At 42.4% G+C, this 26,135-nt stretch overlaps 1 protein-coding gene across 1 annotated transcript in view; it reads left to right on the top strand.

Moving 5' to 3' along the window:
- The window catches only part of PXDNL (peroxidasin like), a 353,529-nt gene that overhangs the window by 261,483 nt on the left and 65,911 nt on the right, over positions 1–26,135 (top strand). The window contains exons 13-17 of the mRNA XM_047842831.1: positions 941–1,053; positions 3,798–3,954; positions 13,464–13,572; positions 15,290–15,447; positions 17,883–19,368. Coding sequence (XP_047698787.1) covers positions 941–1,053; positions 3,798–3,954; positions 13,464–13,572; positions 15,290–15,447; positions 17,883–19,368 — 2,023 coding nt within the window. The remainder of the gene's footprint in view (positions 1–940; positions 1,054–3,797; positions 3,955–13,463; positions 13,573–15,289; positions 15,448–17,882; positions 19,369–26,135) is intronic.

Below are 26,135 nucleotides of genomic sequence, written 5' to 3'. Positions count from 1 at the left end.
CCAGGCGCCCCCTGAGACCTTTTATTTAATCATAAATGAGTATTAAAAGTAGCGAAACGCTTTTTACACCAATTGAAATTATCAGGACATTTATTCTTTAGTTGTTAGTATGGTACATCCCATTGATTGCTTTTCAAGTACTGAACCGGTCTTGCACTTCTGAAATAACATTTTAATATTGATGAATTCTATTTGCCAGTGCTTTATGAATGATTTTTGTGTCTGTATTCATGAGAGGTACTGGTCTGTAGGGTTTTCTTTTTCTTTTTTGATTTTGACACTGTCTTACCTAGTTTTGATATTAAAGTAAGCCACCTAAAAAGAGTCTGGAAACATACCCTCCTCTTTTAGTTTCTAGAAAAGATTGAATGTTGGATAGAATTCTCTAGTAAAGAGATTTTAATTCTTTCCTAAAGATTGATGTCCGAGGATTAAAAAAAAGTTAGGAATTCAATTTCTTTAGTAGTTCTAGGGTTATTCCAACAATCTATTTTATATTAGGTAAGACACAATAGTTTGGTTTTTGAGGAAATAAAGTAAGATTGAGTCGCTTTATTTTAGCCAGCAATATATCTTAGATGTTACCATGTATCTTTCTTTTAGACTTAATGAAAAGATATTGAAAAAGAATAATGAAAATGCTTGTACCCACTACTTAGCTGAAGAAGTAAATACTACAAATATTTAAGGTTAAAGGTTAGGGTTAAAATATTAAGGATAGAGGCTGTGTATAGTTTTCTTCCTTTTTTTCTGTTCTCGTATCTATCCTGGGTACCACGGCTTTGATGTTTATTATTCTCTCAGATGTCCTAGTAATTGCTTTTTAAAAAAACTAGTATGGCCAGCCTATGTCATATCCAGGTCTATACCATTTGACTTGGATGAAGCACGCTGACAAAAAATGATATTGACATGACGTCATTTTGATTCGCTTCCACAGCTCTCCCAGTGTTTACTCAACTACCTCAGGACACGAGTATACAGGTTGGCAAGAATATAAACATTTCGTGTCATGCTCGAGGAGAACCACAGCCCGTGATTACTTGGAATAAGGTAGGCTCTCAGCTAAAAGTAGAGTAATATTAAAAACACTGACCAATGTATTGACCTACTGAAAACAGGTAGCGATTCTCACATTGATTTATTACTGTTGTGATGTTTGCTAGCGAGGAATACATTTTACACCGAGGCAAGTTTATTTCCTGTTTCTTTTTTGTTCATCTTTTAAGCGACTTTATCTGATTTTGGCTCAGGGCTTTGATAAAATTTATCCTTTCTCATTTGCTTGGTGACGAAAGCTTCATAAGCATAACTAAATTCTTCTAAGGAAAAATTGCTTTTGTCTTATATAGATTAGAAGTTTTAGTGACGAGCAAGAAACAATTTTGAATGAATAACTCAGAAGTGGCTTAAAAGTAGGGCATTAACTACAGAAAAGAGTGAAAAGCTTGGTATTAAAGCAAAGGGACACGAAAAAAACCCTCCGGTAGGTCAAGACCTCAGCGACTGTAAAACAAATAGCTTCTCATTTCTGTCTTTTACTTCCTTTGGTTCTTTGAGCTATATCCTTTCAATGTAATTGTTTCTTTCATTTTAAGATTGTTATTCAAATGAAATGATTGGCCTCAGATTCTGATGTTCTCAAAAATAAGTGATGGTGCATACATAAGAATGTCAGTTTTTACGGAGGATTTTGACAAAAAGTAAAATTGGTGAAAAGTTGCAAAGCCCTTTTCCGAAAACGCTTGGTTCATTTTTGTTGTTGCCAAATAGCAACAAGGCCTTATTTTTGGTGGCTCCCTTTTGTGCTGTGGCTGAGCATCACGTGTGGTTCTCTGTACAAAGCAAGTTTATCGTGATCTCAGAGCTGAAACTTTGGGCTCACGTACTCTCAAATCGTCTGAATAGTTTGTATAATTTCTTTTGAATGTAATAGGAGATGACTCGAATATTTTTATACTAAAAATAGGAAGTGGAAAATACACATTCTGGTCAGTCTCTAAAGCCTTATTTGGCATTATACTAAATGCTCTCTCATATAATCTTATCAGCAAAATAGCTCAGTCTAATTTCTAAAAGGTAGCTTCAAATCCCAAATGAATTGATGGAGGGTTGACTATATGCCAGACATTTTTTATACACTATCACATTTCATCTTTATAGTGATCCTAAATTCATGAGTTTAAAATGGCTGTGGGTTAGGCTACTTTTGCTACAAGCAACAAAAACTACCTAAAATAAGGAGATCAGGAATTTATGGGAAATCTGCCTGATAGCTCAGAGACTCTAAGCAACAACTTAGAACTATAGGTATAGCCTGAGGGGTCTGGCCATATGTAAGGACAGCAGAAAGGAGTGCTTTTTGCAAAGATGTGATGATGGTCCAGCAAGAGGAAGTGGAGGGAGGCAGTCCTGAAGGAAAGAGACCCTCTGGGCCTTACTGCCTGTGCACCTGCTCACTTCTTACCCCTTCTGTACTTCTGGTGGTTTTCCACCTACCCTCCATCTGGTAGGTCCTGCTTCTTCCTCCTTCGCCTGCCCTGAGTTACCTACCAGCCACCGGTCACCTTGGACTTGTTTTCTAGTAGTGGTCAAAGACAACTGTGAGCATCTGAAGACCTATAAGGCATTTTTTTCACTCTGAACCTTTCTGGTTACATTCGGGCCTACTGGCCATCACTGGGATCTGAGTTCTTTTGAAACAGCAGGTCCCATTCTCAGTTTCCTGTGTTTCCGGGGGAGAGGTAGGAGAGAAGCGTCTCTACCCCTGCTCCACTCCGGTGCAGTCCCAGAAAGCCAATATCTTTTCCTTTTTAAAAGTTAACAGCATAGAGGCGCCCGGGGGGCTCAGTCGGTTGAGCGTCCAACTTCGGTTCAGGTCATGATCTTGCAGTTCATGCAAGTATTTTGCGTCCTCTGTCTCTCTCTGTCTCGAAAATAAATAAACATTAAAAAACTTTTTAAAGTTAATGACATAATAATGAAAAGTACATAAAGCATACTAATAATTACTGAATACATTAAGAATTTTTTTAATGTTTATTTACCCTTGCGAGAAAGAGACAGAGGTGTGAGTGGGGGAGGGGCAGAGAGAGACACACACAGAATCGGAAGCAGGCTCCAGGCCCTGAGCTGTGAGCACAGAGCCTGACATGGGGCTCGAGCTCATGAACCTTGAGATCATGACCTGAGCCAAAGTCGGACACTCAATCGACTGGGCCACCCAGGCTGTCCGTAACTGAATACAGTTTAATAATATTTCATATGAAATGTAGTCATTTTCTCTTCTTAAGGTAGTGTTTTAATTAAGAAACACCGATATGTGAAACTTTGCAGCAACATAAAGCTTATGAGTACATGTGAAGAAGAAATAGAAGAGAAATCCGTAATATGAAAATATCTTTGATGCTTTTAGGTTGTAGATTTACGAAAATTTTCCTTCTTTTCAAATTTTATTTTTACTGTTGTTGTCAGAACGCTTTTGTAGAAGAAAAATATGAATAAACGGTATATTTTCCTTCATGGGAATTATTTTAAAATGATCATAATAGGAAATAATTACATAATTGAATTTTGAGTTTCATATTTATTATAGAGAGGGAGACAAACTGTGCTTCCTGACAAGCACTTCCTCTCTCTTTTCTTCTCTTCATTGTATTCATAAATTACCTCTAGTGCCTGACACAGTGAGTGCTCAGATATTTGTGGAACAAATGAGGCTATATCAAACAAAATGTAAGGTGTTATTTTTTGAACGATCACATTTTCCTCCCGTGGCAATTCTTTCCGCTCCCTAGGCAGGTGTTCAGATTACGGAGAGTGGTAAATTCCATGTCAGTGGTGAAGGCGTGCTCACCATCTATGATGCAGGGCAAGCAGACCAAGGAAAGTATGAATGTGTGGCTCGGAACTCATTTGGCCTTGTTGCGGCCAACATGTTTCTCACGGTCATTGGTAAGTGTGGCTCCTTATACAACCCACATCAGTGTCTTTGACAGCTTCTACTCCTAGTCCTAACTGATTCGCCTCACTACCCTATATGGTCCCTTATATGTTCTTTCTAGTCAAACATGTTAATATTAGCTCAAAGTTATTTTATTTTTATTTATTTATTTATTTATTTATTTATTTTTATTATTATTATTTTTAACATTTATTTGTTATTGAGAGAGACACAGAGCATGAGCAGGGGAGTGGCAGAGAGACAGGGAGACACAGGATCCAAAGCAGGCTCCAGGCTCTGAGCTGTCAGCACAGAGCCCGACGCGGGGCTCGAACTCACAAACCGCGAGATCAAGACCCGAGCTGAAGTCGGATGCTAACCTGACCGAACCGTCCAGGCACCCCACAATTATTTTATTTTTAAAATCTAAGCTCTGAAGTGTAAACTACCTGAAAGGGTATCAAACACCAGAGCCAAAAGTGAACATAAATGGCGAGGATTTGCAAATAAATATATACCATGTTTTCTTAGTAACTGAAAATTCTGGAATATAAGATACATTCATAGCTAAATGAAAGTGGAATCTGGAATATAAGATACATTCATAGCTAAATAAGTGGAATTTAACATGTATTGGTTGCTCCAACCTAGTGTATTTAGTTCTACAGTAAAATGAAAAATCAATCAATCAATCAATCAGTCACACTTCTAGGGGAGATCCGCCACTCTGAGAACAAATATCTCAATATTTAGGAACATTTATGATTGGCCAACATATTTGGCATTGTTTTACCTTTCAGCATCAGTCTGGTGGTTTAGCTGGAGCCCTCTTCCAGTTGGTTATCAATGGTGACTGTTTAAAAAAAGTTGTCATTGTATTACAAAAAATAAAATCCTTTTTTAAATTTTTCACTGACTCAGTTTGCATTAGACGTGAGAGAGTCTGTCTGTAGGCAGACTCAAGAGGCGACCTCAGCCCTGGTTATGGAAATGGAGACAGGCTGTGATGGCGGACGGGCGTGTTCTCCACGTGGGAGGGCATTCGAGAAGGCATAGCACATGGCGACACGTGAACTGACATCAGGGCTTTTGAGGAGCTTTTGCCTTATTGACAGTCAGCAGTGGAAATAAATGAGTTCAGCCACGAGCATATGGAGCACTATTTTGGGCTTTGCCTGCTTTTTGGTTTCCTTAGAAATGGGCAGATTTCATAAATAGGGTTTTGCAGATTTATTTTTTCCTTTGAGCTCTTATGGGTCTATAAAAATATTGGGTAACTCTTCTCATTATAAATACAGGCCTGGGTAAAAATAGATGTATGTAATTAAATCACATCCTTAGAAATATCACTATCTTTCCATCATAGAGCACAATACTTTTATCCTCTTCTACTTGCGAATTCTCCTAAAATATCAAACTTCCAAATATTCTATTTGTTGGGATATTTTTTATAAAGTGCAGATTTTTATTAATGGCACATCAATCTTCACATATTTATTATACTGTCTTGTAAAGATGCATTCTCTGTAGAATATTATTCCTAAAATTATAATAATGTAGCTAGTAACTGCCACACATGTATTCTAGGAGGATCAGAAATTCTTTCTTATATAGAATTTCTTAAAGTTACAAAATCTTAGCCTTTCTCTCTGTTTGCTATGAGTTCATGTTTTTGCTGATTTAAAATCTGTGATAGTTGTGTTTCTTTCTTTCTTTTTTAAAAAATGGTTTGTTTAGTTTTGAGAGAAAGAAAGAGACAGAGAAAGAGAATCCCAAGCAGGCTCTACACTGTCAGTATGGAGCCCAGTGCAGGGCTTGAACTCAGAAACACTGAGATCGTGACCTGAGCCCAAATCAAGAGCCGGATGCTTAACCAACTGAGCTGCTCAGGCACCTCAGTTGTATCTTTTTATAAATTTATGGGGTCCTTTTTCTGCTGCTTAACTATTTGTGAGATCTATGGGAAAATATCCTTGGGCATTTTGGAAAAAAACCTTACTATAAAATTTATATTAATATCTTTTATGTTTTAGAAATGCTAGAAATCTTTACCACTAAACAAACAGACACAAAAACAAATATTCTCTCTCTGCCTCTTCTCTCCCTGTCTGTCTCTCTGTTTTGCTCTGTCACATGCACACAAACACTACAATCACAGCGGTCAATATTTTAGAATCTCCAGCATAAGAATTTCATTGTGGTGGACTGAGGTTTAACTACCCATTTTATATATACACATTAACAGTAAAACATTTAGATTCATGTGTATTAATCACTCTATTCACCAGATTTCAAAACAGTGATAGATAGCATTTACCACTATTCTTCTCTGTTGCACAGAAAGTAGAAAGTCGGGCTACAGGGTTAAAGTAGGACAAAAAAAAGAAGTTAGTCAAGAAAAAAATTATGTTTTTCACTCTGGAGACATTTATATGTCAATATAAGGGGAGATGAATTTATGTTTGCATCTCATACCAAATAAATTTTATGATATTAGAAATATTTTTATAAAGAGAAGAAAAAATATGAAGACATACATTTTTAAGTTTTGAATAAATTTAAGATTTAAGACAAGCGGTGTGTGTGTGTGTGTGTGTGTGTGTGTGTGTGTGTGTGTGTTCGTGTGTTCACACAGCCAAAATTAGCAGAATAGGAGGAAATGTGTCAATATAAAATATCACTTACGGAACATTTTATGACTTAGGCTCTTTCATTCACCAGTCATCCTAATTAAAGGGAAAAGACAGTTCATTATGGGAGGATTTTCCAATCTTCCTGCCCCAATGTAGCAGTTATGGAATGTTGTAACTCCACTCAGGGTGTAATAAGTGATACAAAGAGGATCATGCCTTTTGAGTTTCCATCCTGTACTGGAGTATATAACCATAGAAAGTAATCCAAAATAATGAAAATAAACAACAACAATGAAAGCAAAAATCTGGGCTATATATATATATGTGTATAGGAAGGCCTCTCTCTCTCTCTCTCTCTCTCTCTCTCTATATATATATATATATATATATACGTATATATATATATGTATACATATATACACATATATATATGTATGTATATATATATACATATATATATGTATATATATGTGTATATATATATATGTGTATATATATATACACATATACACCATACATTTGAATGAGTTGATGTTCAAAGTAAGGCATTTATAATAGCAAAAGAAAAAAGGGTTTCCGCAAGGTGTAATTATTTTAAGGAGTTTTTTTTCCATAGATGTAATCGATTTTTAATAGTTTTAATACATGTTTAAAAGCCTTTAAGGCTGATACAGTATTTACTGAGAGCCTCTCCCCTAGGCTGTCCTCGAAGTATTTTACATTGGCGAACATTACACAGATCTGCAGACTTCTGTCTCTGGATAGTATTTGGCATATGAAAGCTACACATATTGCTTTAAACCAAAAAAAAAAAAAGCCTCACAATTTTGATCCAAAACATGATTTATTTTAACGCTTCCTATATATATTGATATGCCGTTAAGTGTTCTGAAGTTCATAATTCACTGTATGTTCTTCTGACTCATTTCTTGCTTGTGAAAATGGCTCAGTCTAACTGAGGACACAAGATGTTTATATTGAACATTAGCAGTGTGAGACAGTGGGAGAAAGCCTGGGTTAAGTCATCATGCTTTTACCTTTATTGATCTCAGCCACTTTGGATACCGTACTTACCCATAACTAGAATTAACTTTCTCATTTCTTAAAAAAGTGGAATTGGATACTCTCAAGAGTCCTTCTTGGTGTAGGAATTCTGCTTCTCCAATAGTATTCAAATGTGCAGCAATAGTCCTGAAGCAGTTTTGAGCACATCTACACGACGGGATGTTTACCAGTGAGACGCTGGGATAATACGTAGACGAGGCCAAAAACGAAATAGTGACACAGCATTTGTTAAATGAAAATTTTGCAGCACAAATAACACACACGGACTGTTTGTGATTATATAACAATAAATCTAAACAGTGTCATCTTCTCTGAAATTCCAAGTTGGGGATCGGATTGTATGTTGGACATTTCATTTTGGATGACCCACAGTTCTTCCGATTCCACATGTTAAAAACCCATCTTGAATGTATTTGCAACTGAACTCCCTTCAATACAGTCCATAACAAGGTCCTTCTATAAGGAGGAAGTCAGAGCCTCCTCCGATTTTTTTCTGCTCTCTCCTCCTTTTTTACCCTAACTGTATTACCAGTTTTTGCTGCAAATAATGCTTCTTTTCCATTTCACCACCTGACCTCCTCTCTTATAGTTCATTCTTTGGTCACTTGGGTTTTTGCAATAGCTTTCTAAATAATATTTCCACTTATAATATTCCCTACCTTGAGTCTATCCTCAACCCAATAAGTTATAAGTGAGAATTAAGGTGGCATCAGTTGACTTTAAGTTAGTGAGACCTTTCCTTTTATGTTAAGTAAATAACCTTTATTAAACTGATACTAATATTACTAATAAAAAGTTAACATTTCTTGAGCATTTACCATGTGTTCCAAGTGCTATATTATCAATTGGCTTATTTAATTCTTTTGGGATCTAGTTATTTTTGAAATTGTGAATGAATAACTCAGATTTTTGACATTCTAATCCACTTGCTTGTCATTGTCTAGACAAAACATCTGTTTCAAAACCACTGAAGTTGTTGCTCAGTGAGTGAGCTATGAACTATCAGAAAATTTTAATTATCTTTACCCAAATATATCAATGAAGTAAAATTGATATTGAATCATTTTAAATTGCTATTTTACTATATTTATGTACCATGATTATGTGATTAATTTACATAATAATTAATAGATACATGACAATCTTGTTCACTTGTCAGACTTTAATAATACAATGGTGAAATATTTCTATAAACAACAACATATACCTAATACACATCTGCATATGTTTATAATACCTGTATCCATTTTGAACACATTTCCCATCCATTTATATAGAAAACCTATTGTTTTTTAGAATGTTTTAAAATTTATTTTGAGAGAGAGAGAGCGAGCATGAGCAGGGGAGGGGCAGAGAGAGAAGGAGAGAAAGAGAATCTCAAGCAGCCTCTGCACTGTCAGCCAGAGCCCCACGTGGGGCTCAATGTCAGGAAACGTGAGATCATGACCTGAGCCAAAACCAAGAGTCGGACGCTTAACAGACTGAGCCACCTAGGCACCCCTATATAAAACCTATTCTGAAAACATACGTCTATCCTGATATAAGCCACATGTTAAAAAAAATTAGCATTAAATTTCAAGAACAAAATTTTAGTGTAGTAATGTTTGGATAGTTAAGAAATTATAAAGAAAGCAAATAATGAAAATCAAAGGCACATCTCAATTATTAAAACCAAAAAGAAGTAGTTAGTGTCTTTCCTTTCCCATTTCTGAAATCATGGTGGAGCCTGCAAGACAGTGAGCCCATTTACATACTTAATGATGCAAAATGATGAGTAAGGCAGAGTTGTTGCTGTTCAGAGAAAATTATCTCACAGAGGCAGTCATTAGTGTCCATTTGTATGCTGTGGGACTGTCTGGTTTCCTAGGACATCTCTGTCCAGCGTCATTGGCAGTCTGCCGTTCTCTTTAAGGGAAGATTTAATGTGGTAAGGTCTATTTAGTTATGATAGTTACATTACCTGGCTACTTTTTTCCAAGATGGAGGGGGAGATAAAGAATTTGCAGTTGTGAAAGAAACTCAGCTTTTATTGAGGTCTAGGGATTCTGTGGGGAGAGTGAAGGTGTCCTGTGGCAGTGTTCCTCCTCTGGCTCCGTCCTGTTCTGCTCTCTCCCTCCCCCACCACCAGCCCCCACCCCCTGCCACATCCTTCCCATCTGGGCCATGCTCTGACAGGGTGGGCTCACAGCAGTTGGTGGGCCATGACCCCAAACTCCCCTTTTCTCAAAGGACTCACATTTATCTTTGGACTTTATCTTCCTTGGAGGTGATAGGTGATAGGTGCATGGACAGAACTGAAAGGAGATGTTCATTAGACAACTTTAAACGTGCTCGTTCTGTAACCCTACTGAGACTTCTTCCCCCCATTTTAAGCCCAAGATTTAACAAAAGAAAATGATCTAGTTCTTCCTTCACATCTGCAAAATTTTGCATAAAAAGATGGAGAATATACTCAACATTTTCTGAACATTCTACCCCTACAACGTCAACTGAGGTAGTTTTTAAGACAAATAAAATATTAACAGTATTCTTTGATTCTAATGTGCCCCAGTAAACTGAATTTGCTCCGCATAATGCAGTGCTGTTCTGAGAACATTATGGAAATCTGTTCGCAATTTGTACCATAGCAAATAAAACAATACTGAGACCGAATGAATAGTAAAAAGGGTAGTTTTATTTTATCATAAAACTATGAAACCTTAAGAATTCATAATTAAAATGACATAAGTGAGAGTTATTGTTACCACAAATATTTTCTTTGTGAACATGCTACATATTTAATGTACTTTTAATAATCTGTGAACAACTTTTATGTGCTTTCTGTTTGTGCACATTATAATTTAATTATTGCAAACAATATTTACATATTTTGCCACTTTTCTTGTTACTTTCCTCTCCTTTTCACATCTCCGCACTTGTTGGTTTCTTATTAACATGGAGAAAAAGTGGGTCAAGTTGAAGAAATGATAGGACGACAGAGGAGCAATTGGTAATAGTATGAGAGTATGGATTACTTATGGGTTTCGAACATAGTCATTATTGAAAGGCACCTAATATTTGCATCGTGACCTGTAGTTTTCAGAGAACTTTGCATGCCTTTTTATTTAATAATCATGTTTGGCCTGAGCTATATGTTGAGCAAGTCTTATTATTTCCACTTTATGAGTAAGTCAAAAGATGAACATGAGATTTTTAAAAATTCCTTATGCCTATACATTTTATACAACCATAATAGCCAAACTATTTTACAAACAGAATAAAAGCAAAATTATGAAACAAATAAAATTCAGATTAACATGTTAATCGATGCTCTCCCAAACTGTAGATATCGTTTCCCAAGTTCTATCTGCCATAATGAACCGCCTTTTGAGTTTTGACCGGCATTGTGCACTGTGTGATAACTCAGCCCTACACATAACCTTCTTACTTCCAAATCCAAATAGACCTTTGATCGTGTATCATGCACACAGGTGCAGGGGTCCAATGACAGTAATTGTCATAAATAAGAACACATCATTGACGCCATTCTCTACACTTGAGGTTCGCGGGTAAGGGACTTAAAAGGAAACGATAAAGAAAAGGCTAACGTCTCATCCGCCAACAGGTCAGCCCAGATTGATTTGATTGATCTTGGTTCCTTTATTATCAAGTAAACATAACAATTTGAGTGGGCTTATTCTTCCTGACCTGTTTTTGAACATACCACAAGGTATATATCATGTTAGGTATTGGAGAATAATATTGTTTTCTCATAATCATTGCAGTTATATTGACTGATTGCTTAATTGGTTGATTAATCCATCTGCTTATAAGCCAATACCCCTCCTCGCCACATGCTCACTATGTATGTAGCAACTACAGTGCATTTATATTATATTTAATTAAATCATTTTCTGGTAATCTCTCTCAGCTTCGTAATTCTTACATGAAGCACGCGTTTTAGCATCAGTGCATGTGTCCATCCAGCTAATTCTAACTGCTGCATGGTATTTCATACTGTACGTCCACCACATTTTTCCCACCCACACTGCCATTGCTGAAAGTTTTCCCTAATTCCTTCCACACAAAGTTGCAATGAGCACTCTCGTTTGTATCCCTTATGGATTTGTTGAGAATTTCTCTGGATATATACACGTGGGAATGCGATTGCTGGGTGAGGGGGTGTGCACATATGTCAATTTCCTAAGTAAAAGCAAATCCAAAAATATATAGCTCACTAAACAAAATCTTGGAAATAGGAGTATCAATGCTACATTCTCACCAGCCCACCGTGTCCACTCACCCCTGCCAAAGGTTGGCATTAATCAGCTTTTTCATTTTCTCCAGAAGCATAAAATGGTAGTTCACTGGTATTTTAAATTTTATTTATGAGGCTTTCAACATCTGCTCTATACTTCCTAATTTGGGGGGTTTCCCCTTTTGCAGCTTGACTGTATGTATTTTTTCTCAGTGCGTTACAAGAATTCCTTGAATGAAACAGAATATTCTACGTCAGATTTAGAAATTACAAATATGTTACCTATTGTGTTATTTGTCTGTGACCTTTTTGCCTTTGTGTCTTTCCTTGAATGGAAAATGTTAATTTCATGTAATCAAATTAATCAGTTTGTCTCTGTTTCCTTTCCATTACCTTTAGTGAGTGTATAGTTAATCCAATGTGATTTTTGAACTCTAAAAGGTAAAATTGATGTTCCGGAGTTTTAATATTGCGGTCATGATAAAGACTGAATTGCATTGACAGTATAACCTCCATCTCATAAGTACTGCCCATAATCTAGTTTATCAAGTACGTCTTTCAGCAGAGACCTTGATTTTACTGTTTTCCTTATAATATCTATATTATTGGTATTTTTTCTGGAAATTTTTTATGTTAGTGATCTTTCTAGGACAATGAGCCAATCCAATATGTGTGTATTTTTGTGATACAAAGGAATATTTTTTATAACAAGCAGTTGTGGAATGCTATTTGCATTCCTCTAGTCCAAAATGCATAAACATAGATATATGTACTTCTATACATATAAATATACATTTGTAATTTAATATATTATATAATGCAATATATGATACGTAGGTGCTAATATATAAAGCGCACACCTTCTATTTTTATTTAAAGTTTTCATTCTCTTGTATCTCCTTAATGACATTATCTTTAAATTCAATTGTTGGAGCTATACTTACTCTCGCTTTCAGTGTTCAACAATGCAAAGAAGTTATTGTTTTAATTATGTCATATAAATTCTTGTTATGCTTTTAATATTCTCACTAATGAGAATTAGTGAGAGTTCTCACTAATTCTCTCTACTTTAAGTCAAAAGCTTCCTTTGTGGATAATATCCAAATTGATAGAATTCTCACACACTGAAGAGCTATAGAAACAACATGAGTTATTTTTCACTGAGTTCTTACTGAGAGTTCAATTCTTGCTGTAAGAAATCTCCATAGGGATGTGATAATATTTACTTCATTTTAATGTTTAACATTAAAGCAAGGTGGCTGAAGAGATAGGCATTTCATACCTTTCCAAAGATGACAAATTACTAACACACTTGGATCCCATTTGAATTGGTGTTCCGAAAAAAGAAATATTTCACATAGCTTTACTCGATTGTGGAATGTTTTTGTTCCCTAAATAATGCTGGTATTGTTGCTGGAAGCTTTGCTTCGGGATCGTTAACCTACTCTTCTGCAATGGACAGTATCATGTGGACACTGTATAACATTTTTATTGTCTTGGAAGTTTTTGTAATGCCATTTATATGAGATCGTTCCTAACTTCAAGGTCTGTTTGATACTTTTAATCATGGAATTGATTTTCAAAGCAATACAGGCTAGACAAGCTGGCGATGACTTTGTTGAATCATCCATTCTTGACGCGGTACAGAGGGTTGACAGTGCAATTAACTCCACACGAAGACATTTGTTTTCACAGTAAGAATTTATTTTATTTTGATTGCAAAATTGTTTTCACTTCAGTTCTACTTGGTTTTTATAATCTCCATAAATCACAGCAGGCATAGTGCATAAAGTGCCAAAGTAGGTGTTTTCTTCAGTTTTGTGTTATCACCCTCTGGGCTAGCCACCATTGCCAGCTCAGCCTCAAAGAGAATGAAACTTATTCTGCATAGGATCCAAATGGCAGAAATTTACATCACAGATCTGCTCTGTGTGGCCCCACAATAGGGATCGGGCAGTGGGCTCTGTTAGGTCCTCAACCACCCACCACTATCAGACCCGGTGCTCCTGCTAGTTCCGGAGTTGACACTGATGGTCAGGTTGAACACATCTGGTCGTGAACCGACAGCTTACAGGTGGAAGTTTTGTTTCGGATAATGTAATATTTTGGTTTGTTTTCATTTGAGTCATCAGTATCTTTAGAATGGTGAAGCCTTCCAGTTCAAAAAGTCCCCGTCAGTCCTAATGGAGGTACATGGGGCGCTTTGCATCCCCCGAACATATTAAAGAAAACAGAACTGTTGTCTTCAAAGTCAAAGCCCATACCTGGTCTTTGTAGTTGTTGGTCAAGAAGGAATATGTTATAATGCCATAATCGAGTACAGCTCTCTTCCCTGCATACTTACAAACAGCATGGTGTCCTGATCATGGACTTGTGTTCTAGAGCCATCCACCCTACTTATAGTCTATTGTGATTCCTCACTTTATCGCTTTCTATCTGGGCGACCTTGGGCAAGTGACTGAGCGTCCTAGTACCTCAACCTTCTTGCCTGGAAAATGGGGTTAACGATGAGATCTGCTTCATGGACACACTTGTTAGGAAGATTGAGTAAGTTAGTACAGATAAATTGTTTCAATAGTGTCTGTCACATAGAAAGGCTTAATTAAAGTGAGCTATTAATATGATCACTATTGTTCTGTGATCTAAAGTTAATTATGATTTCAGACACAGAGTACCAGATGTGCCTTAGCTGACCAGAATCTCTCAAACAGTCTCGCATTCTCAGTGGCTAATATTCTTTCAACATACTTAGTTCAGTTCTTCAATGTGTACAAACCACTACTGTGTGCTCGTCAGTAGGCCTGGTACTTGGGATATAAAGATGAATAAGGCATTATCTCATCCCTAACACAGTCTTTCTGTGGTGGAGGACACAATATGTCAGCAATTTAAGTACATCTCGTTGCGTACGTCAGAGTTGTATGTGACGACACAGAAGTAATTGAGAAGGTGGTAGTTTGTTGGGATTACTAGGGAGACTTTATGGGGAGAGTGATGCCTGAGCAGGATTTTAAAGGTGGATGGGAATTTCCAGGCAGTTACATATGAGGAAAGAGAAGACAGTGCCACGACCCAGAAACTGGGTGCACTGCACACTATTTCAGAGGGTTCACTAGGACCTATGTGTGGACCCCACAAGTTTATTTTTCACCATAGGTGTTGCCTTTTATACAAAACTGCTCTTTAAATCATTGATTCATCAAAAATGTATCTTTTGAGTTCAGCACTGCCACTGACACTTGGGACTCACTAATGAAATAGGAAAAGAACTCTCAGCTCTCCTGTGAAGCTTATCGTGAAGCTTTCCTTCTTGATTGTTTGGGAAATGTATTCTTAAATGCACAGTACACGTGAGATTCATGGATTCTGCAGTCTTGCCTTGTGAACAGTGCTGTCTTTTGTCACTTGCAGAAAGCCTCGCACCCCTGCTGATCTGCTGGCTCAGTTTCGTTATCCGCATGACCCGTTTACTGTGGAGACAGCCAGAGCTGGGGAGATTTTTGAGCACACACTTCTGCTGATCCAGGAACACGTGAAGCAGGGGCTCACTGTTGATCTGGAAGGCAGAGGTCAGCTTCTGGAGGCATTCCGTTCTCAGCCTCCTGTCCGTAGCGAAACTGATCGTGCCTCAGCTTTTCTTCTCCAAAACACCATGTGATTTAGAAATTAATTTACTGCTTTTACCAAATGGATGGAGACGTTTCTCGTAAGCACCGTAATTCAAAAGAAGTATGATCACGATATATCCAAACCTGTCAAGGTCTACCAGCTGTGTATGTCTAGTATATCTAGGAGAACCACTTTAGGTGCACTTACTTTTTGAATCCAAAAGATACTACTCCTTCCTATAGTAAAGGCTTTACTCCCAGGGTAATGTGCCTCTACTTACCATGGGAATCACCTCAGTGATTCAGCGAATTTATCTGAATTCCTTCCTCTATCTATAGCTTACGTATCCCTTCCAATCTTTTTTTTTTCTCTTTTGCTATACTGAAATTCTCATGTATTTTTTTCCCCAAAGCAGACATTTATTTAGTAAATGTCAAATGAGACTGATATAGAAATCTTTCATATTTTCTACATCTTTCTCTTTAAAATTAAATGAATGTGATTCTTTGCTATACACTGTGTGCTCTGTGAGCACAACAGCAACTTCTAGAGGTTTGCCCTTTCTTTATTCCCCTTCAGAAAATAAACCAAGATACAGTGCACAGGGCCGTTTCTGTGCCTGACCCACTCCTTAGTGCCCTATACAATTTTTCCAAAGCTCTATTTAATAGCCCCTAGTGGTCCATAATGTCTCGGGTTTCAGAGCTTCCTTAAGAGAAATATCCAAGTGAAATTTCCATAGAGTCCATATTAGCACTTGAATCAAATTTCTGGCTGCTTAATTTTGAGTCTTACTAGCATGAGTTAGCCAAGGTCAGGTCTACGAAAGCCCAGTTCTACATTCCTAAGTTTCAGGTCAGGACAATGGGTCTTTGATTTCTCTTCTCACACATATCTATTAGAAGAAGCAATTTTCAAGAATAACTTAGTCTAAATACATAACTAGAAAATAAGCAATCAATATCTACAGATTTAGCTTTGCTAAAATACGCATCCACTGTGCATGATGCTTATTTTGCCAAACCGAGTATATATTCTCATTTAAAATACGAAAGAGCAGGGCTCCTGGGTGGCTCAGTCGGTTAAGCGTCCGACTTCAGCTCAGGTCACGATCTCACGGTCTGGGAGTTCGAGCCCCGCGTCGGGCTCTGGGCTGATGGCTCAGAGCCTGGAGCCTGTTTCGGATTCTGTGTCTCCCTCTCTCTCTGCCCCTCCCCCGTTCATGCTCTGTCTCTCTCTGTCTCAAAAATAAATAAACGTTAAAAAAAATACGAAAGAGCATTAGCAAAATTTTCCCAAGAAACAACCCACTATGTTGTTCTACCTCTGTCTTACTATTTGTGAAGTTAAAGGCCGTTTTTTTCCCTCCAGGATCAGTTTGCCCTGAAAGTGAACCTAGGATCCAAGTCTTTATATATAGGAAGATTATTGTACATTTCCAAGATTAAGGTATCTGAGGGCCCAACCGGAGACCATCTTATCCAGAGGAAAGACAAGTGGTCCTGGTATCATGAGCCAGTTTCTGATGATTCATTAGGGATAATAACTCTTAGCAAACAGGACTTAGTGAACAATCTTTGCAGATTTAGGATTATGCTGCAGTTTTTTAAGCTCTGTTAAAAGAGGGGCTCCGGAACACCTCCGGGTTGTGTGGGACCTTCCCTGGGGAGTGGCAGTTTGTAATAGTTTGGAAGTTACTGCTTCACCCCTGCATGTCAGATATCATTCGGGTTAATCTTCACACCATCCCCACGAACACATCTTAGACCCTGTCTTCCAGGAGCACAAAACCTGAAAGAAAGGATTCTGAACTGGGGGAAAAAAAGTTACAATCTTGTGATAACAAATCTTTACTAACATTATATTGGTAAAGACGCAGAACTAGGAGTTTGAGGAGAACTGGAACATGTCTCTCCTTTCTTGTTCATTCTAGCAGGTAGTCACTGCTCCTAAGAGGCAACACTAAGCATCCCCCACCCCCATTAAAAGTTTTTTAATGTTTATTTATTTTTGAGAGAATGACAGAGCGCACAGGCGGGGGAGGGACACACAGAGAGAGGTGACACAGAACCTGAAGCAGGCTCCAGGCTCTGAGCTGTCAGTGTGGGGCTTGAACCCACGAACTGTGAGATCATGACCTGAGCCCAAGTCGGATGCTTAACCCACGGAGCCACCCAGGCGTCCCCCTCCCCCCCGCCCCCCTGCTTTTATTAGAACTTGGAACTTTCGGTTTTGTTCTAATGAAATCCTGCTGGATGTAGGAAAGACGTGTGCCCCCCACCCCCCCCCCCCCCGGAGTGGCCCGTCCCCACGGCCCCTGGGTCCGAGGTCCCTCCCCTCCCTCCGCCCCAGGGACCGCCGTCCTCACTCCCTCCCTCGCTGCTCTGCATTTCAGAATTCCGCTACAACGACCTGGTGTCCCCGCGCTACCTCAGCCTCCTCGCCAACCTGTCGGGCTGCACCGCGCACAGGCAGGTGCCCGACTGCTCGGACCTGTGCTTCCACCAGAAGTACCGAGCCGCGGACGGCACGTGCAACAACCTGCAGCACCCCGCGTGGGGCGCGTCCCGGACGGCCTTCGAGCGCATCCTGAAGCCTGCCTACGACAACGGCTTCAACCTGCCGCGCGGCGCGGGCCGCCAGCCCCTCCCGCCGCCCAGGCTGGTGTCCACGGAGCTGGCGGCCACGGCCACCGTCACCCCGGACGACCGGTACACGCACATGCTCATGCAGTGGGGCCAGTTTCTGGACCACGACCTGGGCCACACGGTGCCCGCGCTGAGCACGGCGCGCTTCTCGGACGGGCGGCCGTGCAGCGCGGTGTGCACGAACGACCCCCCCTGCTTCCCCATCCAGCTGCCCGACGGCGACCCCCGCCGCGCCCAGGCGGCCTGCCTGTTCTTCGCGCGCTCCAGCCCCGTGTGCGGCAGCGGCGCGACGTCGCCGGCGACGAGCTCGGTGTACGCGCGCGAGCAGGCCAACCAGCTCACCTCCTACCTCGACGGCTCCAACGTGTACGGGAGCTCGGAGCGGGAGTCCCGGGCGCTCCGGGACCTGGCCGCGCCGCGGGGGCTCCTGAGGACCGGCCCGCCGTGGGCCCCCTCGGGAAAGCACCTGCTGCCCTTCGCGCCGGGCCCGCCCACCGAGTGCGGCGGGCCCGGTTGGGGCGGCCGCAGCCCCTGCTTCCTGGCCGGGGACCACCGGGCCAACGAGCAGCCGGCGCTCACGGCCATGCACACGCTGTGGCTCCGGGAGCACAACAGGCTGGCCGCGGAGCTGCGCGCCCTGAACCCCCACTGGGACGGAGACACCCTGTACCACGAGGCCAGGAAGATCGTGGGCGCCGAGCTGCAGCACATCACCTACAGCCACTGGCTGCCCAAGATCCTGGGGGAGCCGGGCATGAGGCTGCTGCGGGGGTACCGGGGCTACGACCCCAGTGTGAACGCGGGCATCCTGAACTCCTTCGCCACCGCGGCCTTCAGGTTCGGCCACACGTTAATCAACCCGGTCCTGCAGCGGCTGAACGGCAGCTTCGGGGAGATCCCCGAAGGCCACCTGCCACTGCACAAGGCCTTCTTTGCGCCGTCCAGGATAATCGAGGAGGGCGGGATAGACCCCCTCCTTCGGGGGCTGTTTGGCACGGCGGCCAAGCTGCGGGTGCCGTCCCAGCTGCTGAGCCTGGAGCTGACCGAGAAGCTCTTCTCCAGCGCCCGCTCCGTGGCCTTGGATCTGGCGGCCACCAACATCCAGAGGGGGCGGGACCACGGCATCCCCCCCTACGCCGACTTCCGGGTGTTCTGCAACTTGAGCTCGGCGGAGAGGTTCGAGGACCTTCGGAACGAGATTAAAGACGCAGGGATTCGACAAAAACTGAAAAAGTAAGTGTGCAAATGCTGCCTGGACGTAGACGTTTCTCGGGAGCGCAGCGGGAGAAGCGTTAAAGGAGAGCTTTGCGCGGACGGGTTTGGCTGCCTGGGGATGTGATTGCGGTCATTGCTAGCGCGGGAGGACTCAACCATTAAAGGAGGGGTTGCTAGGGGCGCCTGGGTGGCGCAGTCGGTTAAGCGTCCGACTTCAGCCAGGTCACGATCTCGCGGTCCGGGAGTTCGAGCCCCGCGTCGGGCTCTGGGCTGATGACTCAGAGCCTGGAGCCTGTTTCTGATTCTGTGTCTCCCTCTCTCTGCCCCTCCCCCGTTTGTGCTCTGTCTCTCTCTGTCCCAAAAATCAATAAACGTTAAAAAAAAAAAACCAAAAAAAAAAAAAACCAAAAAAAAAGGAGGGGTTGCTAGACACGAAGCAGGAGCCCCCTTTGTGGCTCAGTACTGCTGCCTCTTTGCTAAGTACTTGTTAGTACGTCTCAACTACGAGACGAGGGGCTGGCGTGCCTGGCGCACGCATGCTCCCTGGTAACCCAATAAAGGCCTTTTCACTGATGTGATAAGGTCACAAGTTCTGATGTAAAGCCTCGGAAAAGGCCATCCGTCACACGGGCTTTCTTAGGGCAAAGTAGTGAAATGAAAACAAAAGTTAGTTTTGGCCGAAAGGACAAACAATTCTAAATTTATCGTCAGAACGAAAGTCGAAGCTCATTCACTGTGTCGTTAATGTCTTTCAGTAAAGTATTAGTATTATGTTCTCTTCGTAATTTTTTAATTACTTTTTAATGTTTATTGTATGTTTGAGAGAGAGAGAGAGGGCATGAGCGGGGGAGGAGCAGAGAGAGAGACAGAATCTGAAGCAGGCTCTGTGATAGGGTCCCCTCCCTAAGGAGGAAAAAAATCATCAAGGCAACCTGGCTCCTGAGAACATCCCTCATGACCTTGTAACATGAGACCACTCAGACCGCATGTTTGTGTGTTACCATATATGGGAGACAAAGAAGTGGAAAATATACTAAAAACTACCCCCTGGGCTGTTTGGGGGCTCAGTTCTTCGGGTATGAACGCAACTCAGCAGTACCAGCAGAAGTAAAGTTGCTTCCTGGAAAGAAAAGCCTCAGCGTCAGGACTCTCTGTGCGAGAATCCTGCTACAGCTCCAGACTGCGAGCTGTCAGCACAGAGCCCGACTGGGGGCTTGACTCGGGGCTCCACTCGGGGCTCGAACTCGTATGTGAGATCATGAACTGTGAGATCGTGAACTGTGAGATCGTGACCTGAGGTGAAGTCAGCGCTTAACCCACTGAGCCACCCAGGTGCCCCAATATTACGTTCTCTTTATGTGAGATTCAGATTAACTTTTACCAGTAGAGTACGTTTCCAGGAAACAACTCTACGTGTTCCTTATGCTCCCCACCATTCATCCCCTAAAACAATGAAAAAAGAAAAAAAATGTTTCATTAAGAAGTTTTGTCTATAGTAGGCTAAACATAGGCTTACATGTTTATTAATAGCTTATGGTGTATTAATGGGACATCTTTCAGAGAAGCTTAAAATTGCAAATTATGGAGCTAATTGTCAATATTAGGACTTTTTTGGTAACACCAAAGATGTGAATGTTTTTATGCCACTAGAATCTGTTTCATAGTGATGTAGAATGTTAAACTGTGAAAATGATAATACATGCAGAACAAATCAGAGCATCCTGCAGGTTGAATTTGTAGAACATCGACTTTGGACTCAGGGAGACCTCGTTTAAATCATTATTCCACCCCCTATTAGTGCTGAGAGCTTGTGAAAAGTATTTAAACAGTTTAAGATCTCAGAATATCTATGTATGAGAAAGCACTGCATCCTCAGAGTTGTGCAAAGATGAAATTGTATAGAATGTATCAAATACCTACAGTTCTGGTGCCTCGTGGGCAATCAGTAAGTGTTAGCTGTGGCTACATTTATTATGGCAGGATCATTTCAGTTGTCAGCATCATTATGAGCTCGCACATCTGCTGTGATCCCGCCCTGTGCTAGGCACTGAGACCCGAGATGAAGGCAATAGCGTCTGTGCTCTGGAGAGGCTGACAGCCTGCTGGGAAGGCAGGGAGCTGGCTGTAATCGGTGTGGAAAGGGCTGTCATAGAGATGGGAATTGAATGTTATGGGAGCACAGAGCTGAGGAATGGAAGGTACGTGTGAGATACACAGCAAGCTACTGATAAAAGATGCCATTTGATCTGCTCCTGGAATTTTCTGCGTGTGATAAGTTGAATGACGTGGGAACAGCGGGCAGCATCCCAGGGAGAGGGAAGAAGCAGGAACGTGTGGGGCTGTGTGGCAGGAGGCTGGGAGTAGGAAGGTGACCGGGGGTAGCTTTTAAAGGGCCCTGTGTGCCACGCGAGGGAGTTTGATCTTCCTCCTGTGTTTATTTTTTATTTTTTATTATTTTTTTAACGTTTATTTATTTTTGAGGCAGAGAGAGACAGAGCATGAACGGGGGAGGGTCAGAGAGAGGGAGATACAGAATCTGAAACAGGCTCCAGGCTCTGAGCTGTCAGCACAGAGCCCGACGCGGGGCTCAAACTCACGGACCTCGAGATCATGACCTGAGTTGAAGTTGGCCGCTTAACCGACTGACCCACCCAGGTGCCCCTTTCCTCCTGTGTTTAAAGCAGGAGAGTGACTGAGGAGAGACTTCTCTGTGAAATGCTGACCTGCACCAGATGTCTGGGGAGGAGGAGAGGCTCCAGCAAGGAATTCCATGGTTTCTGGAACAATCCAGGTGGAGCAAGAAGGCAGCATAGATAGGCTCCTGATGGTATATGCAACACTATCGGTATTCTAAACGTTTCCTGTGAAGACAATGTCTGCATAGAATAAACCTGGGGGCAAGGCTTGCTTTGCAATTCATTGGAGTCCCACTTCTCAATATGCAGCTTACTTGCAAATTCACCACCAGTTATAGACTAGCCGAAATGTGTCCTTTGACAATGTTCTCATCACAGGGGCGCCTGGGTGGCTGAGTCGGTTAAGTGTCCCACTTTGGCTCTGGTCACGATCTCACAGCTGGTGGGTTGGAGCCCCGCTTCGGGCTCTGTGCTGATAGCTCTGAGCCTGGACCCTGTTTCTGACTCTGTGTCTCCCTCTTTCTCTCTCTCTCTCTGCCCCTTCCCCACTCGCGCTCTGTCTCTCTGTCTCTTAAAAAACTAAAAAAAAAAAAAAAAGTGTTCTCATCACAACGTCGTCCTGAATCCTAAAGCTCTCAGGCTGCTGGTCATTGACGGAAGTGACATTAGGCCAGATCATAGATACCGGCCCCCTGCTGCAGGACACGGCCTCCCAGTGGCCAGTGCGAGGCAGGACTGGCCTCTGAGCTGGACAGTGGTCCATACACTGCACACTGTTCACACGACTGCCTGGCTTTCTGTGTGCTCCTTTATTTTATTTTATTTTATTTTATTTTATTTTATTTTATTTTATTTTATTGTTTTTTGTTTTTTGTTTTTTTTTCTGTGTGCTCCTTTAATGCATTTGGGACCTTAACACTGAGTCTTCTGAAAACTGAACAAGGAGTCTTTATCCTGGCTTTGGGGGATACTGGAACCGTGGGAACTTTTGTCCAGCCTGGTGCGCGTTCTTAGCCCGAGGGGAGCAGGACTGACCAGGGTGGGTGGGTGCGGGGAGGCCAGGAGGCACAGCAATGCTACGTTCCCCTTAGGCTGCCACGGGTCTTAGGCTGCCACGGGTCTGACTCTGCCCTGGCTCTGGCCGGACATCCTTTGTGAGTTTGGAAAGAGCAGCCACGGACTCATTCAGCCATGAGCACAAAACAGGTACCTTGGAGTCGTGTTGACGGTCTCCGTCTGCAAGTCTGTAGATTTCTGTTTGTCAGGGGCTGATGTCACTGGCTCTAACTAGGCCGATTTACACAGTTCTCTCTGTACCCTCTCCTGTTACTTGTTACTTGTTTTCCTTTTCACGTTAATTTGCAAGCGTGGCTTTAAGTTTGTTTCTAAACCTCTCCAGGCAAATGTGGAAGCAAGGAGAGCGCATCCTTAGGTCAACGAAATAAAGGCTGTCCCGTAACATTAAAAACTTCATAGTTTAGGTAATCAAGACAGATTAAGAATCGGCTAAAGCAGAGAGTCATAAAAATAAGGCCTAGGCTCGTCTTAGGCATTTCAGCTTCACACATTTGAGCGCACATTGAGTCCCGTAACTTGTGCTTTGGGGCAGGAGGGGGGCGGGGAGGTGAGGGGCAGAGTCTGAATTCCGGTTTTGTTATTGCTGCTGTGACACAGATCTGCTGATCAGGATTCTCAGTCACCGGGTTTGGGCATAAGCTCATGCCCAGGCTGAATCTTGTGTGGGTACGGGTTGGTTCCGAAAGGGGAATAGGAATGTTCCACGGAAGCGATGGTATCAATGCAGATTCCTTGTTTACATTTCCCCCTACGGTTTATAGTTACGTAAGGCGCAACTAATCGGCATTGGGGTTTGACTCTCCTTTTGAAGATCCTTCCCCAAACCCTGAGTTTCGTTTTCACAGGACTGAGTACTCTCCTCTTTTACACAAAGGTTTCATTATTTTATGTAACACATAATTAAATTACATAATCCAAATCACAAGTATGGCTGTGATAAGCAAGTTTGTAAACTCCACTGATTCCCAGCTGACAGCTCACAAGGCTGCAGCTGCAGCTCAGGCAGGAGTCCCCAACCCCAGGGCCGTCCGCCCCCATCCACGTGGGCAGGACAGCAGCTCAGGCAGGAGTCCCCAACCCCGGGGCCGTCCCCCCCCCATCCACGTGGGCAGGACAGCACCTCGGGCAGGAGTCCCCAACCCCAGGGCCGTCCGCCCCCATCCACGTGGGCAGGACAGCAGCTCGGGCAGGAGTCCCCAACCCCAGGGCCGTCCGCCCCCATCCACGTGGGCAGGACAGCAGCTCAGGCAGGAGTCCCCAACCCCGGGGCCGTCCCCCCCCCCCCATCCACGTGGGCAGGACAGCAGCTCGGGCAGGAGTCCCCAACCCCAGGGCCGTCCGTCCCCCATCCACATGGGCAGGAATGGGGAGCGCAGGCTCCACACCCAGCATGGACCCTGAAGCATGACTTGATCTCATGACGGTGAGTGAGATCATGACCCGAGCCAAAATCGAGAACCAGACGCTTAACTGATGGAGCCACCCAGGAACCCCCACTTAATAGTTTTAATCGACACACAATATCTTCATATTCCAGAATATACCCCCCCCCCCCCATCTTTAGGTGTCATCAGGTCTACAAAGCTAACGATTTTCTTCACTTGTGTTAATGTTGAAGGCTTGTGACAGTTCACCACCTGGAAGTCAAATCTGATTTCCCTTGTTGCTTGTACCTTCACGTTGGACCCTTTCGGTAGCTTTTAAAAAGCCGGAACAACATGTGGGAATCCATGCTATAACTTTCCTCTGAAACGACCACGAACAGCACGTGATCTGTCACAGGCAAGCCGCACTGGGACAGGGTTTTCGTCACCTTTCAGTTCATTTCAGTCGGAATGGGGAGGCGCTTTGGATTCTCCTCGAGGAGCTCAGGGCCGGGGGAATCACAACCCACATAACCCTCTCCTGTGACACGTGGAGCAGGGGCAGCTAGCAAATCGGTAAGGATTTCTTCACGAAGGTGGTGTCAAAACCCAGCCCCCCCATGCTGTTTCCCACGGTGGCTCACCAGTTTACATTCCCACCAGCAGTGCACCGCGGTTCCTCTTTCTCTGCATCCTTGCCAACATCTGCCGTTGCCTGAGTTGTAAATGTTAGCCATTCTGACAGGTGTGAGGTGATACCTCACCGTGCTTTGGATTCGTATTTCGTATTTGGACGAGTGACGTTGAGCATACAGAGAAACAAACAACACATTATTAGTTTTTTTACTTGAACCTTGAAATTTTTTCTCTATTTTTTAAAGTTTAAATCCAAGTTAGTTAAAATATACTATAATGATGATTCGAGGAAAGAATTTAGTGATTCGTCAGTTACATACGACACCCAGTGCCCATCCCAACAAGTTCCGTCCTTAATGCCCGTCACCGTGTAGCCCATTCCCCCCACCCAACACTCCTCCAGCAACCCTCAGTTTGTTCTCTGTATTTAAGTCTCTTATGGTTTGTCTCCCTCTCTGTTTTTATCTTATTTTTGCTTCCCTTTCCTTGTGTTCATCTGATTTGTTTCTGAAAGTCCTCATATGAGTGAAGTCATATGATACTTGTCTTTCCCTGACTAATTGCGCTTAGCATAATACACTCTAGTTCCATCCACGTCGTTGCAAATGGCAAGATTTCATTCTTTTTGATTGCCGAGTAATACTCCATTTTGTGTGTGTGTGTGTGTGTGTGTGTGTGTGTGTGTGTGTGTGTGTATCACATCTGTATCCATTCATCCATCGATGGACATTTGGGCTCTTTTTGGGTTTTCCATATAGAGTATCGTGTCATCTGTGAAGAGTGAAAGTTTGACTTCCTCCTTGCTGAATTAGATACCTTTTATTTCTTTTTGTTGTCTGATTGCTGAGGCGAGGACTTCCAACACTATGTTGAATAACAGTGGTGAGTGGACATCCCTGTTGGGGCCGGACCTCAGTGGTAAAGCTCTCAGTTCCCCCCCTTCCTCCCTTGCCTCCCCTCTTCTTCTTTCCCTCCTTTCCCCTCCCTGCTTTCCCTTGTCTGCCCCTCCTTCCTTCTCTTCCTCCCTCCCTCTCCCTCTCTCTCTTCCCTCCTTCTTTCTTTCCTTCCTTCC

The sequence above is a fragment of the Prionailurus viverrinus genome, chromosome F2, assembly GCF_022837055.1.
Source record: "Prionailurus viverrinus isolate Anna chromosome F2, UM_Priviv_1.0, whole genome shotgun sequence".
NCBI lineage: Eukaryota > Metazoa > Chordata > Mammalia > Carnivora > Felidae > Prionailurus > Prionailurus viverrinus.
The sequence above is the reverse complement of the archived record's forward strand: the minus strand, read 5'-3'. Positions and strand labels throughout refer to the sequence as shown.